We start from the raw sequence: 21,863 nt of genomic DNA on the forward strand, positions 1-21,863 counted from the left end.
ATGTCATGTGTTAAGTCCCCCCACATATTTCCAACAAAACATTTTTTCTTCTTAGCAAAGGTCTGACCTCCCCCATTCATTTTATCTAGCTACATAATAACCGAGGAGAGGTCTTGACGTGCCTTGGTCTATACCGAGGAGATGGGCTGCATCTTCAGGAGACGCATTTTTCGTACCACCTTCCAACTTTAAGGGGGCTTTTTAGCTTTTGGTTTGCTTTCCGTTTCTGGAAAAAATCTGAATCATTTTATAACCAAAGCCAGCTGCTGCACAAGTCTATGCATGCGTGCGCGCGTGTGATTGTGCGTGTATTCGTTTGTATGAGGAAGAGGGAAAGAGTGTTAGAGTATCTGATCGCGTTGCTCTCCAAAAAGGAAAGAAAGAAAGTGGGGGGAACGCTTGGACTTCATTTTCTTCCCGAAACTTTTTTTTTTTTTAGGAATGAACGCAGAGACGTGCGTTTCATTCTGTGAGATGACATCCATGGATTCATATTATAGCCCATCTGCACCGCAAGGAAGGGATCACCAGGCGAACCCTTTCAGGACATTCCAGGCGAGTGACACCAAATACAGCCCCGCTTTCCTGACCCACAAAGGTCAGGCGTACGGGGAAAGATCTGGGAGCCCGTTCCAGCAGGAATGCCAGTCATTGGATGCCACTGCTGGGGAAGGCACCTTTAACAAATACCACCTCTTCATGCAGAAGTCCTCCGGCAAAACTCCCCCAGACAGCAGCAAACTCCAGCAGGAAAGCGGACACAACGGAGGACTCATCGCGTGTTATGGTGAGTCTTAAAGGATGCATTTGTATAACAGTGTTAGCAGGCAGAGAGAAGCAACTCAAGATTGTTTTCCTGACATAAATGCAGAGCCAGAGTGCAAGAAGATTCTATTACGCGTAGCATTCATCTGCAATGACATTAATGTTTGTATGACTCCGTTAAAACAGGATAATCTGTAAAGCCCTTCAATAAAATTAGACAATGTTATTTTATGTGAGAGGCAGTTATTCATATTGATAATCACATCAGAGTAGGCTACCGTCCTTCCGTAGGCTAATATTTACAAAGCAAATGCAATGGACTTCACAGTTTACTATATCTGGCTCAACTATCACAGTAACATGATTAAGAAGATGCATAACCTCCCCGGCTATTACATTTTACCTTTGAAGACCGAATTGAATTAGATCTAATGCGATAATCTATATTACAATACTTAATACTGGATTTGAATCTGACAACTGAATTAACACATCTCAGAAGGCAAACACGACTAATTCTATGCTTTTATAAGTTGTAGATGGCACATTGAGCGTTTTGAAATTTTCTCTGACATGATTGCAGGCTCGGATCATATGGAAACCCATCTGTGCTAACAAACCAAGACCAAAACCAATTCTAACAGATATGCAAGCGCCTACTCCTGCACACAGAAAACGAAAAGGTGTGCTTTATATGGAATTAGCTGCATTCAATAAAATATTTGAAAATGCCATATAAATGTAAAAAAAAGCCCGAGAACTGAACTAGTATAGGCTACTAAATCAAAACACTTACTGAATACTGAAAGATGTTGTAGCATCAACAATAATCTCCGTAGAGTCATTTCATTTTCAATAACCGTTTATTAAAAAAGAAAGAAAGAAATATGTGGGTTTCTTTTTCAACACGTTCTAGCAATCTGTGGATAAAACCTAGCCTACTGTTCGTGGATGGAAACAGCCCTGAGGGCATGTAAAAGAAGCAGCATTAGATGCACGATAACTTTTCTCAGGGTTCCCGTCCTTTACCATCTCATGCTATTTAATAATGATAGTAATTATTATTATTATACGAATACACTTTTTATTAATAAAATTAAACAAAATAAAACAAAATAGGAGGGACACGGAAGCCAAAGAGCTGGTAGTGGTAGTCCATAATGAGGTTGGAAAAATGTTTCAATGTGTCCATAAAAAGTGTTCTGCAAATGTTTGTTTTAGTTAATGCGTTTCTAACAATGAACATATATTAAACTGACACTAATGTGTTTGAGATTAATAGACTTTTACCGATTTAACAAGAAAAACGTCAAGTGTGCTGTACGATCATAAAGATGTACGAGCTTAAAATAATAGAAAAACAGGCTTATAATCACTAAAGCCATTTCTAAGGCTGCATTGTTCCCGGTTCATTCCAAAGTAGAAACATACTGCTTATTTCAAAAACACCAACACGATGTGGATGCCTCGTTAAGATAGGCCTATACAACTACAAATACATATCATAACATTATAAACAAAGCTTAAAATAAAAACATGAATCGCCTTTCAAGAGTAAGAAAAATGCATTTTCAGACATCTGCTACAGTCTTGTAGTATAGGCTATAATTATTATTATTTAGCATGTAATATGAGCTAACAGAATAATAATTCAGGATACCAGAAAAACACATAACACTGGCAGCAACAAGAAAGAGCATAAGGAATTGCTAACCAAGTTAGTTCCAGGCCTAAGAAAACAAGGGAAGGCGTATTAGTGAAAAAGAAAAGAGAATAAAATAAAATAAAAAAGCAGCAGAAGCAGCAGCAACAACACAATAACAACTGGATTATTAGTAACACATTTAGAGATATACTAATTAAGTTATTGTGATCGCATTCACATTTTCATATCGAACAAATACAAACAGCTGCATCTTTCGGCAAAGCGCTGAATAATAAACGGATGACGCAGTGAGATATCGACATACATTAGATTTAATAATGGTCTGTTGTGCAGATGTTGTCAAATAAAAGTCTATTTCCCAAACTAATCAAAACCGCTCTGACAGGAAGGAAAAAATAAAATAAAAAACCGAGTTGATTAACAGAACCTCACAAGCCAATGGCTAAATTAGCTCGTTTCATTTTAAGTAAAGATGTTTTAAGAGGAAACCCTTTACAATAACTTCAATATGTATGTTTTAATATAACATGATGTAATGCTTAACAGACCAGCTGTTGATTTAGATTTATAAAGTCCTATAAAAAGACATTTAAATCTTATATGAAATTAAACGTTATGACATTTCAAAATTTATTAATATACAATATACCTATTATGCGTTAAATAATATATTTGTTCATAAATGGGAGTTATTATAAAGTGTTAACGAGCAGTTCCAATCAATCTTCCAGCACATAACAATCAATAATTGAACTGCTCACAAGGTATGATATTGCCTGTAGCTAATATGAAGAGGTGTCAGTGGTAGAGATGGATTATAGAAAAATAGAGAACAGGGGGAAAACACTTGTTTGTTTAAAAATGAATGTCTATAACAGGTAATGCTTGAGATCAGTTACAAAAAGTGGAGATATTTTTAACAGTATCCAGTTCTGTTTATGACTATTTGTAAATGGCTGCTAGAATCCATGCCTTTGGTTGCATCCTGTAAAGAAAGCAGCATCTAAGAGTCTCAGGTCCGAGGATTAGTTTATTTTTCTATAATGCATCATTGATCTAGAGGTTAGTGAACACTGTGTAACTTACTTAAACTGAAAACACGTTTGTCCATTTCTACAGATGAATGAGTTTATGACTGTTTTTGTGCTATATATATATGATGTTAATATGTTTGCGATGGACAAGTAACTGCTGAACGCTGCCACAAACATAACCCTTTTTAAGAGAATATGTTGATCATATAATTAGGTAAAGCAATTTTGAAGCATAAAGGATAATAATCCATTCTGATGAGGCCATCCGATACAGGTAACTACCTTCCATTAGGGCAATCAAATTACAACATTTTTGTCTAATCTGAAAAACCATAAGGATTATCAAATAATAAATCATAATATAATTTTACGATTTGCAGTTAATTTACAAGAACTTGTTAAAAGTTAATGATTAATTTTGTGTTGAAGAGACATAATTACAGCAACTCAAAAGAGCAACATACAAAATGTCCTGCCAGAGAAATTTGTTAGGCCAAAATGAAAGTTGCTAAGGCCCTTTTTGTGTGTAGTGATTTTATGAGGTGTGGTGCCTAAAGAAGAGAGACAAGAAGTTAAACCATGATACTTACGAGCATCAAGTGTAGCTTACAGACTAGACTTGCATTCTCCTGGGCATGATTATTTTGTCGAAGAGGGTATGTGGTTTTCAAAACAAGCTTTTAAGTAACTCCTCCTCTGTGGTCAGCACCAATAACGAAAGAAAACGACCCTGTTAAAAGGAAGCCCTTCATCACTTCTTCAGTGAAACCCCAGTTTTACCACAGTATTGTCAACCTTTAGCTAACAAGAACACTAGAATTGTCCTTACAAAAAACATCACTAATGTAGGTCAGAAGTTCATTGACAAGGTTCCTGTTAATGAAGACTAAGCCCAAAACAAAAGGGAGTCCGTGAGATGTCAAACGATGATGACTTCATACAACCTTGTAAAACAAATGCCTTGGACAAATACACAATGTGTCACCATCACAGCATTTACATTTGGCTTGAGATGTTAATGGAAGAGATCACAAACTTAACATTAAACGCACCAATTAAACGTGCACTCATAGCACATATATCGGTTTTATATCATGTCAACAAGGTATTTAAGAAATTCGGTATTATTATAGGTTATGAAAGTTAACATTTTAAAGTATTTATGGGCTAAAATATTTGCAGTACAAGAAGTTGGCAGTTTATCAAAACGATGATAGCTTGACTGACAGTCTTGTACAACAGGCAACATCATGACTAATTTGGTTTCGGTTATTGCTTCTTTTTCAGTATTGAACTCTTAGTAAATCTGGCAAACTAGGTTGTTTTTGTTTTTGTTTTTTTAGTGTTTGGTTGATACGATGAATTACTATATGAAAGGAAGTAGCTCAGCTGCATTTCTATAATGAACATTCACAAAACAGCAAGACTTTTTTCTTCCCCATTGGAAAACACAATTAAATACTGCATGTAGGGATAACAAAACAACACGAACAAAAAATTATTAAAATGTTCTAAAAATGGCCAGAATTTTTTTGAGTGTTCACTTTTTTCAGTCCCCTTTGTCATACAAATAAATAAAAGAAAATCATCTAAATTAAAATAACTAGAAAAAAAAAGACATACTGTATATTTTGCACATGACAAACAAAGTTAGAGCCGTTGTACTGAAATTCCTAAAGAATATCAGTTGCTTTTAATTTACAAAACATTTTAGATTACCAAAAATCTATATTTAATTATAACAATTGTGTTAATTATTAACATGCATTTTATGAATTTGCTTCAGTAAGGACTTACAATGTCTATAGTGCTGCAATATACAAAATTAACGATAACATAACTATTAACTAAATATCACCATGTTAACCAATAAACTTCAAAATATCACTTAACATGTATAACAGTCATAGCATTTAATAGGAGATGAAGCAATCAGCCTACTTTTGTGGCTTTAGTCCGTTTCAACAAAGAATAAGCATACTGGGCCATAAAGTCAAAGAGTTTCTGCACAACCTGAGGAAAAAAAAAATCAAATTCCCATAGTCTGTTGATCTAAGGAGAGGTGACAAGGAGTAGGGATCATTTTACCAGTTAGCTGAAAATTTGGCTTTACAGTTTACATTAACCTCAGTGCGCTTGCCTGAATGTGGCACACCAGCAGTCCGCTTCAAAGACAAGACCTCTATTTAAACAGCATAATCAAACCCCAGTAGATTACGTAGTGGCTCCTCAACTACTAGTAAAGGGCTGAGCATTTGAGGCCCAAGCAAATATTTGAAATTTGTTGCTTTAATTCTTAAATACTGATTTGGAACTTATTTAGAACATGAAATGTAACCACGATTAATTATTATATTTCTTATAGGGATAGTTCACAAAAAGATGAAAATGTTGTCACTTACACAATAATGTTAACATTTGGGCTCCACTGACTTTATATTCAGAAAATATGGTTTTCCACAGAAGTCAGTCAATCATGAGTTTAAAATGCTGTAAGGGTAAATTACATTAAATTACACGATGTAAAAAAAAATGACTATGCCTATATTCTACCTTAGCTTTGGTCTTTTTCTGTATTTTTTTTTTTTTTTGACGATCTTAATTGACAGCATGCCACGGAGCTTGTTAACTACAGAACCGCTCCAGTGTGGTTTCTAATGCCATGCAGATTCCAGACTGATGATTTGGGAAATGCAATGTCCACTGCTAAACAAACAAAATGGTACAAAATAACAAAAAATAAATAAAAGAGAGAGCAGTAAAAGCCAGAGGGTTGCAACATGTTTAAAGTGATTTAATTCTGTAACCCTTGCACCAGAGAAATAATCACTAAAATTTGTGCTATATTTGTGCCCAATGATGCTCCAAAAGAAAAGCCACAGCCTAAATGACCAAAATACTGCACTTACATGGAGTACTTTACCTCCCTATATTTTTCAGAAAACCACCAAATCTGATCTCTCCGTAATCATAATTGCTGGAAAGGCAGCAACCTAACCAACTGGTGTTACTAAAACCAGCAAAGACACCCTGCATTTTCTTTTGACAGTGTGTATGGATTCAAACTGCATTTGATAAACTCATCCTCAGGTTTTAGCAGTCTTGAGTTCAAATACCAAGAGAGCCCGACGAGCTGTGATTTATCGCAAGAAGCAGCTTAAAGGAAATGCTGTGTTATCTTGCCCAGCATGTGCTCTTTGCTGCAGCCTGCTGGGATAAATCGTCCTGTAGGACTAGTGCTGTGTTTGGACTTCTCTGCGGACACCGATCGGATTCTCACTATACCTCACTTTTTTTTCTCTCCCTCTGAAGCAACTACCATCTCATGCATTATTTTGGATAGAGTCACACAGTTCACTCTGAAGTCCGAATCAAACAAGAATGAGAGGTGACCCATAAAACAAAGCAAGTCTAAAAGGAAGGAGAAAGTCCCTGTTAGTTGCTGTTGACACATCTGTCTTGGAGTATGTGATTTGCTCTGGTTTTGCAAATGGATGCGTGTGCAGACATTTACTAATGAGGCTCCATCTCTACTAATATCTTGTGGTGTCACGCTCACAATCACCAATAAAAATAAAAACATTCGTTCACCGTTTCCATATGCTACCAGCCGGAGCCACTCTTCATATCACAACCTATCAATCTCTCCGTGCCGTGTCCGTCTGTAAGAGCCTGAAATAATTAGACAGCGGAAGGGAAGTTCAGACTGCTGGCCTGGCTTCAGAGCACAAAGCTGCCTATTACAACTCAATCCATATTTTAAGCACCGAATACAAACCTAATTACAGATAAAAATAAAAGCTTAGATGAGCAAACAGTCTTCTCCAATTTCCTTTACAATCTGCTTTCAGTCATAACAGAGATGAAATCCAGCCCAACAATGTCTTATTTATACGTTTTAATTTTTTTTTACTTCTTCAGAGGCTTTGGCGTATGTCACTATTAACCCTTCACAGAGACCCCAGGTAGCCTAATTTACAGTGTTTCTTTTATTTGCCTGCTGTTGACCCTAACAATCAGATTCTGTAAAAAAGCATAGAGGATGCCCTGCCGCTTTACAGCTAGTTAAATTACACTTTGATGTGTTCCCCCGTTTTCAGCTGGTACTAAATGACGGCCCCTTGTAAAGATCTGACCCCTGCTAACTCATGAGGTCGGGCAGCGACATCCTATAGAGGCAGGAACCACTGGCGTCTCTCACTGGAGGCAAGGCACCTTTTTAGTGCAAGTAGGTCTGGAACCACTGTGTGAGCCATTCATGCATATCTTATGAAAATATATAGTGGTGCCCTTTTCTCATGATTTATAGGATATATCAAATTGCGACCCATTTGAAGTTATTTTACTCTAGAATCACAGGTAAAAGTAGATGCTGTAAAATATGTTTACAAGCTCCATTCTTGCTACGCATACGACTGTGTATCTACTCAAGTTAAAAAGCCAATTAGTCTTTTTCCTGAATCTCACCGTCTCCTAACCTATAGCCAAACTTCGTGTCCTGCCCTGGCAACTTCTGAGTTGAAAAAAGCTTTCCACGTTTGTATAGCACTGCTATAATGCTTATTGGCAAATTCAGTGAGGCATTAACATAAGAAATTAGATGTCATATCTGTTTTACCTCATTGCATTGGAAAAGTAAAGGACTTCACACATCCCTCTGTAAGGAAGCAGAAAAATGGATGTGCAGTCTTGGAATCAGTGTTATAAAAGCTGGCGAACAGATAATTACATGGAAAACACACAAAAACAATTGTATCTCCAAATGGAATATGCAATTATAAATAGAAAAAACTCTGTCACCTGAAGAGAAATAAAATCCTATACACAGCTTTTCCCTACTGCGTTTATTCTGCAATTATTTAAAAGGCATTTATAATGAAAAAAAATTATATATATATATATATATATATATATATATATATATATATATATATATATATATATATATATATATATATATATACACATATAATTTTTTATTTTATTTTTTAATTCTGGTCTTTTGAGCATTTTGTTCAAAGAATTACGAAAAAAAGGAAACAACTGTTTTTAACACTGATAATAAAAAGAAATGTTTCTTGACATCAATACAAAACCTGCATATTAAAATGATCTCTGAAGGATCATGTGAGACTACAGACGGGAGTAATGGTTGCTCAAAAGTTAGCTGTGTCATTCTAGGAATAAATTAATTTTTAAAATATATTAAAATAGAAAACAGTTATTTTAAAATGTAATAATATAAATCACGATATTACGGTTGATAATGTATTTTGGCTATCCTTCTTAAAAGACTTGGTCTTTGTTCAAAAACATATAAACAAACAACAAAACAAATTCATATCGACTCCAAACCTCCCAGACTCTCAGACATTCAAAAATATAATTACAAATGTAAAATATGTCATGCACAATAAGAACAATCTGTGGTCAATAGCAATGGATACATACTGGTATACACAAACATCTACATACAAAAAAGATCTACAAAAGATTGAATTAGCAAACTAGTTTAAAATTAGCCTCTAGCTATGCCTGTATAAAAAAAAAAAAATTCTAAAAATTCGGAATAGTTTCCTTGTTCTGATTTTATGCTATTGCAGGCAGTGCCAGAAAGTCAGTTTGGACAATATTCAAAACACTTTATTTCTTCAGTGCTGCTAAAACAATGTTCTCATTTGCATTCACTGGAAAATGTAGGAGAGTCTTCTGATGACATCTGTGAATTTTTTTTTTCCTAAAGCCAAATATGATATCATGAGTCTTCTGTGTGACAGCACCACAAACAGGGTTAAACAGCAGGACCATGTTCAGCTCTGCACTTTTTTTGCAATCTTCATCGGCCACCCCCCTCAGAGCTCCGATTCAAAACTTTTCTACTCTGCCAGAAACATTTTACCGTGAGATTTCTTGCCTGGAAAGCAGGTCGTGTTACTCACCCATATGGTGGAGCTACAGGGGCAGCCAAGTCTCAGTTCACCTTGAGCAGCAGAGAGCCTGGGGTGAACCCTTGGTGGACCACGAAACTGTCACAATACTCTAGGTCTGCCGAAAGCCTTCAGTGACACAGAGTATAAATAAAAGCCTTTGATCGCCAGGCCCTGATTTCAAACAGACTGTCAGCTTTTCAGTGTGGGAGCAAGAGGCGTGAGGCATATGAAGGGACAAGCTGAAAATATTTATGTTTGAGTAAATATGCTGCTCCCACTTGCTTAACAAGATGTGTCAGTCCTGGACAAGAGGCAATGTGGGAGCCATTATACCCCCAGGCCTGCTCCATGTCTGTCTGGAGAAGGCAAAATAGGGAGACAACCAAAAGGAAGCATATACAACCTGCTATGTGGTCAAGAAAAGTAACAAGAGTTAAAGCCAGTATAGTTAACCCAAAAATGAAAATTCATTTACTCACTCTTATGTTGATCCAAAACTGTATGAGTTTTTCTTCTGGGCCACATAAAGGAAGATATTTAGAGAAATGTCCAAAAGGTTTTGGTTCCCAAAGTTCTTCAGAATCTCTTTTGTGTTTCACAGAAGAAAATAAGTCAAGACAGGTTTGGATGAACTGTCCCTTTAAGAGAGAGATTCAACTGAAAGTTAATGTCATAAAAAGCTGTTTCCATTTCATGGAGTGTGTTATATATCAAGATAATGTTTTTTTCCCCTAGGCAGAGTCAATTTTCAAATCATTGACACCACACAAGATTCACAAAGCCACAAACATTAGTTGTCTTGATCACAGTTCATATGGTTACTGGCAAACGAAAGAGTAGAACTTAGAGGAGTGAAAGGGTGGTTTTGCCAACATGTTCTAGTTGCACACATTACCAGGGCCAGAAAAACCACATGTGAATGAGTGAAAAAGCATTTCAAACATTATACCTTCAGCTTGGTGGTACCTTCAAAGCTACATGCTTGTGCCTATTCTGTCACCATTTTCTGTTGTTCAAAACCAGTATGATTTAAGTTTTTTGTAGGACACAAAAGATGATATTTTGAAGAATGTTTAAGCCCATACAATGAAAGTCAGTATAGTCCAAAACAACTTTAAAGCTTGTAGACTTTCATTTAATTTTTTAATTCTTTCTCCTCTAGAAAAAAAAAAAATAAGTAATACAGATTTGGAATGGCATGAGGAAGAGTAAGTTTATGTTTTAAGGTGAACTATCCCCTAAATGGCCATACCTTAAGGTATTAATATGACCATTACGAAAGCGTACTTTTAAGGGTTGACCTTTTTTCAGCCCTGTGTGTCCAGGGGCACCACGATACCTTTTTACAGCCCTGTGCATTCCAAAAAAAAAAAAAGGATCTATAGTGCTGAGGAAACCATGTGGAAACCACAGCATTTACCCATCTGCCCCTCATGTTTAAACCTGACAAGGTTTTAATGAAGTCTCACATTAGAAAATGAACTCACCTCAACAGTGCATCACCTAAAATAACTTTCCATCAATGAATGTAGTGCTAAAGTACAACATAAAGCTCAGGGTCGCCATTGGATCACATCAGTGGGAATGTTCCCAAAGGAACACTAATCCAGCTAAGTGAAACCAAGTGAGAGAGACTAAAGTCTGCCAATACAGCCATCAATTTTGTGAGCGTCATAGCTCTTCCGCAGAGCACAGACAGGTAATGAGCACTGAGAGAGAGCTGTAGAAATGACCTAATTTACTGGAATCCTCACATTCATTGATCTGACTAAATTTATGACCGACATGCTGACTGGGGTTTCACAGCTGAGCTGCTGTGTGTTTCCAGTGGCTTGATGCAGAAAATTACCACTCTAGAGTCTTGTCGCTGGGCTAGTGAGGCCTCATTATGAGCCAATCTCCTTTTTGTACCCTTGCCACAGACCGTATGTACATTTGAGGCTGCGCTCATCAGAACGGGCTGCAATCTTCGAATTGTGCCTGGACGGGAAACTTGTAATTTTCTATCAGTCTGCAATTAAAGCCATGGTGTCTGTTTCACATGAGCAGCTGATTTATGAGTTGAGACTGGCTGCCATTACTGCTGTTTGTCTGACATCAAGCCATGGACTCTCTCATACATTCACTACAGACCCAGTTATGGAATCATATAAATATTGTGATTGAAGAACTATGAAGGACAACACTACATTGCCTTGCCCAATATTACACAGGTAATGCTTAGATAAAACAATAGGGTTGTATACTTTGTTAACATAATTTGGTGCATTGCAAGCATAATGGACTATATCAATGTAGGTTCATTTCTATTCATAATAATACAATTGCTATTTTTAAAGTTAAAGTATTATGAACAAATATGAATTTATGATGAACCACAGAGTATAGTTGAGCCTAGATTAAAAATGCTGTAAAAAGTGTAAATTTTTAGTTTACAACACCTATATTTTATAAGTATAACCTACATATTTTTGCTAAAATAGATTACAAACTGGAATCACACTAGATTTTAATTATTAATATTAACTGAATTTGAATTTAGTTAATTATTATATATAGATATATAAGTTAATATATCTTGTCATGACAAAACTTGATCTAACAGGCTATATCCATATAAATTAGTGTATAAAATAATATAGTATGATATAATATGATAATATGTATAATTATATAACATAATATAATATGGGTTTGAAATTAACTCACTCACCAATTACAACATTTTTGTTACTGGCCATTTATAACATCTACCAGCCACACAAAACACACACACACACACACACACACAAATCATTCAGATTAACTGTCACAGGGGTCTGGGTCCAAGGACTTGTGTCCATTCATTTTTCTTTTTGTAACCCAGAAAATAAATTGTTCAAAATGCATATTTCATTTAATATCTTAGAAATCATATAAAGCTTTTTTTTTAATGTATATAAATGCTAAATTTATTTTCTAGATTTTTTAGCTTCTCTATACAGACGCTATAAGCGACCTCTGGCACTACTGAAGTGGCTACCAGTAAACTATTGCTTTGTGAAAACCTTTGGCTTTGCTATTTTTATGATATTGATCATTTTTCTTGCCTAAAAACATGTATGAAATTCTCATTTAATGTTTCTTTTCAATTAACTGTATTCAGGGCCGGTTCTGCGGGAGTGCTTGAGGGAATGAAACAAAAGCAAGAGAACATCAGTAGAAATAGGCTACTGGCAAATATAAAATTCTGGAGAGCTTGGAAATTTCCATTTTCAACATGTTTTTGTAGCACTAATCAATGTAGCCAATCACCAACATGTCTTGTTGATTCCCTGAATGCAATGGCCAACTGTTTTAAGTTAGGATCCACAAGTGCTTCACACTCTCATCATAACAAACAAAGTGTAGCTTGGTGTAAATAAGAGATTCATTGTGCAGTGTAGAGCTTCATTGATTATAAAGGAACTTTGTGAGATCGTGATAAACTGAAATGAGAGACAGCTTTTTAATTATTAAAAAGGGAGTGCTCTTTACGCACTTTCTTGGCTAATTCATTCAGAAGCTGTTTTTCATGATGCTAACAGGACCAGTGACTGCGGCATATGCGGCAAATCAGTACGTCACTATATTAATGAACAGGGCAAAAATGTGTCAAAATAGCATACATTAATGTTAGAGCACCCTCACTGATTCAGAAGCACCCTCAGTGATTTGATTCTGGAACAAAATTTTGATTCTGGACAAAATTATATTCCAATATATAATTGTATGATGATAAGTTCCCCAAAATTCTTCATTGTCTATTTTAAAATCATATTTGTATTTGGTCTCTGCATTGTTCCAGAGATGGCTCTAGTTGAGCCTCTCTAACTAAGCTGGGGTGTGTTTCCCAAAAGAATCGTTAGCTAACAATGGTTACAAGTTCCATTTAACTCTATTGTTAACAACGGAACTTGCAACCATAGTTGTTTTTACGAAACACACCCTGAACGTGCGGGAGAAACACTTTTAATTTTGCCAAAGAAAACTTGTTAAAATCAAACATTTTCGATATTAATTTGTGCATTTTTGTTTTGTTTATAAAGTTACAAAAAGTAATAAATAAAAATCTGAAAATAATTCTTTTGGGCAGTATTTTGTTTTTGGCAGCTAAAAAACAAATGTAAATTTTTTTTTAGCATAACATTTACAGGTAACAACTTACTGTTATTTATTTTATTTTTTTGTCATGGTTAAAAAAAATGAATGGATGCAAAAGTACATGGACCATCACAGCTTTATATAGAAATATATTTAGAAATCTGAATTTCATATTATTCAAACGAAATCCTTTCATCCTGCCATATCCTTCCTTCCTCTTTCCTCTTGGTCAGTTCAAAGTGTATGAAATCAGGAGAGTTCAGCTTGACAGTAAGATCACAGTGTCTGAGTCTTCGCTATTGCTTCAATGCAAAGGAAACCACTGCGCTGTTATTTGTTGTGTAGTGAGGGGTATGTTCAATCTAATTAATTTCAAACCCAGGATTTGATATGATATATGCTCCCTCAAGTACCCATAATAAATAAAATGTCATTAAAACAAAATGTTTTGGTTATCTAATGGCAAGTCCAGCAGAATTGCTTTCCTCACACTACTTTAGTAAGTAATAACCCTTCTCTGTCTCTTTTTCTGTCTACAGGTAAGGAGAGCACAGGGCTGACAGATTCTGAGTTGCCCCAAAACAGTGATCCTGCAGGGATGGATGGCAGCTACCTCAGCGTAAAGGAGTCAGGAGTGAAAAGCCCGCACCAGTCAAACTCAGAATTGGCTTCTCCATTGGACAAGGCTGAGGGAGAGAGCAACAAGGGCAAGAAAAGACGCAACCGTACCACCTTCACAAGCTATCAGCTAGAGGAGCTGGAGAAAGTCTTTCAGAAAACACACTATCCCGATGTCTACGCCCGGGAACAACTCGCACTGAGGACTGACCTGACAGAAGCTCGAGTACAGGTGTGAACTCCCCTTAACTCCACATATCCACTACCAAATCAAATCCTGTTTTAAATAACTTTTAACATTGAGCCTAGATGAACACGAGTCTTGAGTTGAGTTTTTTGTAGTCCAAAATGAGGGAGGATCTTGCAAAGGGATGTTGGACTCAGCGCCATGATTATAACATATAAATAGAGAATGCAGAGCAAAAGTGGAAAGGTTGGTCATCACAAGAGATAATAAAAGGAAAAAGGGCTTACAGATTAGACATGTCCAGAGTCTGGTTTTATCTCAAGTCTCTACCTGAACCTCGGAGCCCAGCTGCTTTAAACTCAGCCTAGCTCTGGAAAACCAGAACCTTTATGTGACCCGACCCAACCCAACACCCACTCCTACATTTGCATATAATCCCTGCAACACCACTGCTGCATTCCTGCACCAGACAGACAGACCGGGAGATCCCTTTACCCGACCCCAAATGTGCGCTTTACTTAGAAGCCCTGGATTTACACTGTTTTTTTTCATTAATGTCCCACTCAAGAAAGATTGTGTCCCTCCCTGCTCTCAAGGTTAGGTGAGCGAACCTGGCCTGAAGCTCCTTCATGTGGTGAGGGTTGCTTATGACCTACATACGTGCAAACAACTTTGACTATAACTAAAGAAAGAAGGGAAACATCCAAGGAACAATGATGGCTCAGGGACAATGCAAATAGTCAAATCTTTTTGGTACTTTAAAAGGCAGCCTTTCCTTATCTACTCTCGGACAGCACAGAAAAAAAATAATTAACTGCACATAACTCTCATGTTAGCCACAGCTTTTGTTTTTGTGCAGCAACATGAAATTAAATACAAACGAATTATTCCTATGGCAAAAAGCAAGCTTAGTTAAGAGTCTGGTTTGCTGAACTTACCCACTTCTTCTTCTCTCATCATTTCCTGTTGCTTCTTTATTCTCCTGTATTACTGAAGTCAAATAATAATAATTATTATTATTATTAAAAAACTAAAATGTACTTGCATATAAACAGACTTACAACTAAGTAGCATTGTAAATTGCTAGTGTACTATACTAAAAACACAAATTGGCAGAACATTTTTGGTTTGTTTTTACCTTCCTAAGAGACAAATCTGATAATATTGATATATTTAATAATAATAACCTGATGAACAAATAAAAACTACTTAGACATAGAAATAAATTATTATAAATAGCATTTTTCAGTTCTGGAGGCTCAAGAAAAAAAATCTAAAAATGAATCTTTTTTTTTTTTTTTAAGTAAAAGAGGTGAGCTTGAGTGACAGCAGAGGCAGACCATCAATCCTCAAAGCTACTCTGGACTTCAAAGCTGCTCTTTCCCCTTTTCTCCTGGGTTTAGTTCAGTGTTTCTGTTCTCTCTCCCCTGCTGCTGGAACATAAATAAAGCTCCATAATAAGCCTCTAAGCTGCTTTAGCTGTCAACTTCTTTACCAATTACTGTTACTAACATGCATGGACAACATACAAAAGATTAACAAAGAGACTTTTTTCTGCTGTTTCGAACAGGTGCTGGTCAAAATGAGTTGACTTGTTAACTGGCAGCCTTGAACTTATTCAGCAAAGGAACGAATGACAGAAAATTAAGAAGACAAAATGCAAGGCCAAGGTTGTGACTGAACTAAAGACCCAAATAACTCCCCATCTATAATCTCTTTCTCCCCTTGTCAGTCTGGTTTAATTGAGCTTTTGGTAAATGCATATACTACACACCTCAGCAATGGCTCATCAGTAGGAAAGGAATAAGGGAATCTTTCTACCACTCGTCTACGTGCCTCTACTGGGTTGGAGAGTCAGATATGGAAATCCAGGAGCTTAAGAGTCAGGAAATTAAACATGGAATGAAAACAAACTCCATTTTGTACTTTCTTCCATCTTTCTTTTCTATCTCCCAACTTCCATACTTAGATTTATGAAGGGGAAGACAGTTTGAGAAAATATAAATATAAAGACTAAAATCCAAATGATGGTGCACACAATGCATGTTAAACAGACATTTTAGCATTCAAAGATGCCCAGACAGCATCAACAACTAGAATAATTTCAAAACATTCAAACGAGGACACAAGGACGCACACGGAGAGCCACAAGAGTGATGATGTCTGCTGAAAAAAAATCTCTGCAATTCGGAAAACAAATGGTCTTTTTTCTCGAGGCAGTTAAGCTCTACAAACATATGATGTGGAGCCAAGGGACGCTGATGTCCACCACCACATTAAGTGCAAGCAGAGCTGAGGTGCTATCAGGTTACGCTGACATCTCGCTGGAAATACATGCAAAAACCACAAACTGATTGACCAAAGAGCCATACCCAGATCCAAGTTCAAGCTCCGTGACGAATCGAGATTGCAAGACAAAAGAAAGTCTCTGTATGAAAAAGAAAAACGTTCCACTACACAAATCAATAAACAGATAGTTCTAAACAGAGAAGATCCCGGATTAAAAGAATGGAACTTGGGCAGCTCTTCAGACTGCGACCCATGAGAAATCACTTTGTGTGTAATTTGTTCTCTAATTCCCAGGGCTCCAGATAACACCCATCTGTTTATAGCATTATTTACACCCTCTCGTGTCATTCAAGCCTGTGTGATGTTCATTCCTCTATCAAACACTAAAAATTATATTTGGAATAACATTTCAGACTTGATTTTCATATAAGTGATCCCACTGACTTTCATTGCATGCATGCATGCATGCAAAAAAAAAAAGAAAAGTCCAGAATGACATGAGGGTGAGTAAATGATCGAATTTGTATTTTCGATTCACCTTTTCCTTTCTAAAAACTGAGCAGCAAACTCCTAATCCAACAAAGCAAGCGTATGGAGGTGGTGGAGGAACAGGGGGAGTGACACTGCTCTCTGAGACCTCTGGCCCCGGTGGGTTCCTGCTTTCTCCTCCCAGCCCCCTGCTGCTGTTGATGGCTCTGATAGAAAAGAAACTCAGAGGAGGCCATCACAGTCTGTCAGCTCACACAAGATCAAACAACGGCCAGGTCTCACCGAACTGTTTCCAGGAAAAGGTGCTGTATAATAATACAGCAGAGGTGTTTCCTACATTAGCTCTAGACTTACAAACTCAAGTGGCACCAAAAAAAATTAAATAAATAAAAAGAATCAAAATTGCATCTAGACATTTGATCCCAAATGAGTTACACACCATGATCTGTACTTGCGGTGTAATAATGGGAAGTTTGATGATGGATGTTTATCACTCTGTGTAAGTAAATCTCCGCTAAGAAAACATTTCCCATCTAAGATGTAACACCACAAGTGGCCAGTTATTGTGATGTTATTTAATCACTTACTAATGAGATATCCTCATGATTAAGGACTGATGTCTGTCTTGCAGGTGTGGTTTCAAAACCGCAGAGCCAAGTGGCGGAAGAGAGAGCGGTTCGGACAGATGCAGCAGGTCCGGACACATTTTTCCACGGCCTATGAACTGCCCCTTCTAACTCGGCCTGAGAACTACGCTCAGGTAGAGAACTATCATCAATAACAGCTGAAAGTTAAGGAAATATCAGTAATGGATATTAATGATTATTATTTATGCTTATTGAGGATGTAAATGAAAAATAAATATCTAAAAGATTCCATTAACGTTTCTTTTGAGGAGCATCCCAATTTATGCACTAATCTAGGTCACTTTTTAGTATAAAAGTCATTAGTGTGTTCACACTGAAATATACAAAAATAAAAAGTGTGCTTCAAGTGCCCAGATGAGGCACTCAATTATATCTCTGTTTATGTCTATGAAGAATCACAAAGGTACTGGGTTACTCCGCCGTGGTACCCCCAAAGCAATCTAAAATAGTCTGAATATAAACACTTATTATAGGTGTACCCTAGTGATTCAGGACAAGCTAAAACATGGTTTGGAAAATGGATGCATGGTGTACTCGCTTATTATGTTCATTTTTCTAAATTTTGAACACAAACAAAGTTACGGACCGCATCTCTGATTGGTTGTTTTTTACCGGGAGCGATGGAGTTTCTGCAAATGGCAATAGGACCACTGGGAGGAGCCAGAGGAGCTTGATTTTTTTCACAGATTATCTGTCTCATATTCTACTGTCAGGACATAATGACAGGTTTAATAAATATGTAAAACATATTTTTTTTACAAAAGTTCCCTACAGTACCTTTAAGCCTTTTTGTTTTTTCCAGCACTGCTGAATTAAGATTACTATTAAGAACTATTATTAAGAATACATGTGTTGTCATTATTGACAATCGTTATTGACAGTCATCAAAATGTCCTTAATGAATAGTAAGTTAACTTTCTAAAACCTAAATGTTGAACAATGAAAAACAATCTGTGTTACTTGGACAATTGTGAGACCTGAGGAAGCACAATGTCGAGGTCAGGTCTGTGGGCTGTGGCAGAAGACGGCAAGCCTTCACAGGAGAGCCAAAGAATCTCCTGGATTTATTATGAATATGTGGCTGGGTCGGAGGGCAGAGGTGGCTCTTTGGGGAGCGCGCCTGCAGCTGTGGAATGCAGCTTTGCTCACATCTGGGGCATCTCCCTGAGAGGGCTTTCATCTCCCTCAGACCCCCACCTCCCCAGGTCCAGAGCAGAACACAGCCCTATCAATTCACTCTGTGCTCCCTCTGCTCAGCAGAGGAGGTTTCTCTGGGTGTCGAAGGAACGTCTAGAGACAGGCAATCCTCCTCCACACTAGGCAAGCAGCTCCTACTCAGTATGGGACCAGATGAATGCCTCACAGCTCTTGATAAATCTCCACATCGAGTACCACTGAGGATTCTGCAGCTTCACTAATGGAGTATTTCAAAACAAGAGTAGTTGGACTTGATAAATGCTCTCATGACTATAAGCACATTAATGTTATTAATGCTAAGATTGCAGAATGTAAACTCCCTATACCCTTAACCTTCTGCATTTGTCTTTGTTGCAGATTCAGAACCCTTCTTGGATAGGCAGCAGTAGTGCATCATCTCCGGTCCCTGGCTGCGTCGTACCCTGTGACTCAGTCACTTCCTGCATGCCTCCACATCCACACGCTGCTAGTGGAGTGTCTGACTTTTTGGGGGTGCCCAGTCCTGGAGGTCACATGGGACAGGCACACATGGGCAGCTTGTTTGGGAGTCCAGGCATGAGCACTGGCATTAATGGGTATGATCTAAACATGGACCCCGACCGGAAATCCTCCAGCATCGCGACACTGCGAATGAAAGCTAAAGAACACAGTGCAGCCATCTCTTGGGCTACATGACATTATCTCTGAAGTCCCTCAACAAACAAGAGAAGGATGAGCAAATGTGAACACGAGTTAGCCACAAAAGCATGAACTGGGAACAAGGAGTGCGTGGACTGACAAAGAAAATAAGTAATAGAGATACCGGGAGATTTATTTGGATTTGAAGTCTATAGAGACAAGAGAAAAATCAGAGATCATAAAACTGATAATGTTCTGGCTTTAAAACAAGAAAGAAATAAAAAGACAGAAACTTGACATCTGAATGCATGAAAGAATTAAACGAATAAAAAATGAATAGGGGGGAAAAAAACTGCACTTATCCGCCACTAGTGTCCTATTTGTAAACATAAATCAATTTATCTAAAGGCATCTGGCTTCGTTTTCATCTCAGCATGATCAAAACCTGTTCAATTCCTGTTCTGTCACGGGCTCCTATTCTAAATATGCCATCTCTGCCTAGACAGTTCCAAAGGGACTGAAAATAGAGTTTTTCACAGTATAAAAACTTTCCCACTGCAGCCTTTATCCAAACATATATGCAGTAGTAATTGGGGTAAATTGGACTTCCCATATAAAACCTGACAAAATCCCACACTGATCACACCAACATGGATTAGTTTGTTCATATTAATTCAGTTATCAGCTATTTAGGATAAGTACTACACTTGCCACGGTCTAAAAAGGGATCAAACACTTGAAAAAGCCTGTTGGGAGCTGCGCATCAGGCATGATAGACTTAAGAGGGCTTGGAGGTGCCAGATATCAGCCGAAAAAGACAGGCATAACTCTCTTGCAGGTAACTAGGCACTCCAAGGAGGTTTTCACTTGCTTTGATGAATTGTGTGCCCCAGTACCAGCAGTCCCCGGAAAAAAAGACCATCAAATTACAGGTGGTGGTCTCTGTCCACATTGCAATCTATCTTTCTCTTCTTAGCTACCACATTTAAAAAAAAAAATTTGGAAGAAAATTTTGTTCTAAAGCTTTTTGGATAAAATATGACAGCATCATTCTCTGAGTCACAAATCTTGGATCCATCATACAAGCCGTCAAATTGAATGTCAAACATAACTAAGAACTACAGAGAATGAAGGATGCAAAAACAGGCTGCCAACGCTTTCTTTTTTTGCATTATGAATATCATGATACGCTTGATTTTTTTTCAGTGAATGTTGTTGCCTTAGCTGCCTTCATTCTTTAAGCCGTGGCTCTATAATATCTACAGTGTTGGGGCCGTCTGAAATTTGAGCCATGCTTTATTCATTTTTTTGGCAGAAGTCCTCATTGCAGTATCTAAAATGAAACTATTAATTTGCCAATCTGTGGCATCATCCTCCACGGCTTTGATTGGGTGGAAGCAATGCTGGGTTTTGGCATACAATCACTGACATTGCCATGCACGGAGGTGACAGAAATATCAAGCATGCACTATTGCAAGGTACTATCATTCTGATTCTCCAAAGTCAGATTTAGATCAGGTAAAACATAGAAAGCGGTTTGAAATCTGGAGATGAATCGGATACGTTCTGCCCTTTGGAGAAGCCATTTCTAATTTGTAATGAAAACCACATTTCCTTTCCTTCATTCTGCGGTGCAGCTTATCTTGATCCCTGGAGATACTTAGATGTAGACACACACACACAACTTTTTTTTATTATAATACCAGAGCAGTGACACAACATGGAATCGTGTATCAAGCTCCGTTTTAGAATGACAGAAAACTAGGCTTCCAAAACTCAAAAAAATGCTATGCTTTGGATAAAATATCATATAATAATCACCTTGTAAATGAACCTCATTGTCAAAAGTTAATTAGAGATCACCTGCTTACTGCTGCTCAGTCTCGTGACTCATGGCCCAGATATGAAATGAAAAGTGTAAGGGCCTTAATTTTGAGCCATGCTTCATTAATTTTGAACCATGCTTCATTAATTTTTTGGCAGAAGTGTCCACTGCATCTTATCACTTTACCTACCAAGGGACCTGCCAAAAAAGTTAGTGATAAAATGTTAATGTGCTTTTCATTATGACTAAAACCAGCACTGAATCCATCCATCAGAGCAGCAGTCCAAACACCAATCCTCATTGAGAGACATGAGTTCTGGCAGTGCAGAATTAGAAGTCCTGACGCTCTCACTTTGGCCTTTAAGAGGTTGCGGAGCGGGTGAAGTGACTATAGTGTTCCGGTGTTCTGGGAAAGGACAATCCACACAGCTGTGTGCAGAGTAAATGCAAAACAAACATGCCTTGCACATGCTTCC

At 37.4% G+C, this 21,863-nt stretch overlaps 1 protein-coding gene across 1 annotated transcript; it reads left to right on the forward strand.

Moving 5' to 3' along the window:
• The first annotated feature begins 120 nt into the window (after positions 1-120).
• Positions 121-19,914, forward strand: LOC128017047 (homeobox protein aristaless-like 4). The gene is made up of 4 exons (XM_052602122.1): positions 121-787; positions 14,057-14,367; positions 17,732-17,860; positions 19,302-19,914. Exons 1-4 carry the CDS (start codon positions 442-444, stop codon positions 19,617-19,619), a joined length of 1,104 nt encoding a protein of 367 aa, XP_052458082.1. The 5' UTR covers positions 121-441; the 3' UTR covers positions 19,620-19,914.
• The last annotated feature ends 1,949 nt before the right edge of the window (positions 19,915-21,863 follow it).

Source organism: Carassius gibelio, chromosome A7 (genome assembly GCF_023724105.1).
Source record: "Carassius gibelio isolate Cgi1373 ecotype wild population from Czech Republic chromosome A7, carGib1.2-hapl.c, whole genome shotgun sequence".
In the NCBI taxonomy this organism is placed as follows: domain Eukaryota; kingdom Metazoa; phylum Chordata; class Actinopteri; order Cypriniformes; family Cyprinidae; genus Carassius; species Carassius gibelio.

Bases quoted from the DNA above. Each gene is read 5' to 3' on its own strand.
- LOC128017047 (XM_052602122.1), top strand. From the start codon at position 442: ATGAACGCAGAGACGTGCGTTTCATTCTGTGAGATGACATCCATGGAT. The intron at 14,368-17,731 runs GTGTGAACTCCC...TCTGTCTTGCAG, and splicing joins TGACAGAAGCTCGAGTACAG to GTGTGGTTTCAAAACCGCAG. The intron at 17,861-19,301 runs GTAGAGAACTAT...TCTTTGTTGCAG, and splicing joins GGCCTGAGAACTACGCTCAG to ATTCAGAACCCTTCTTGGAT.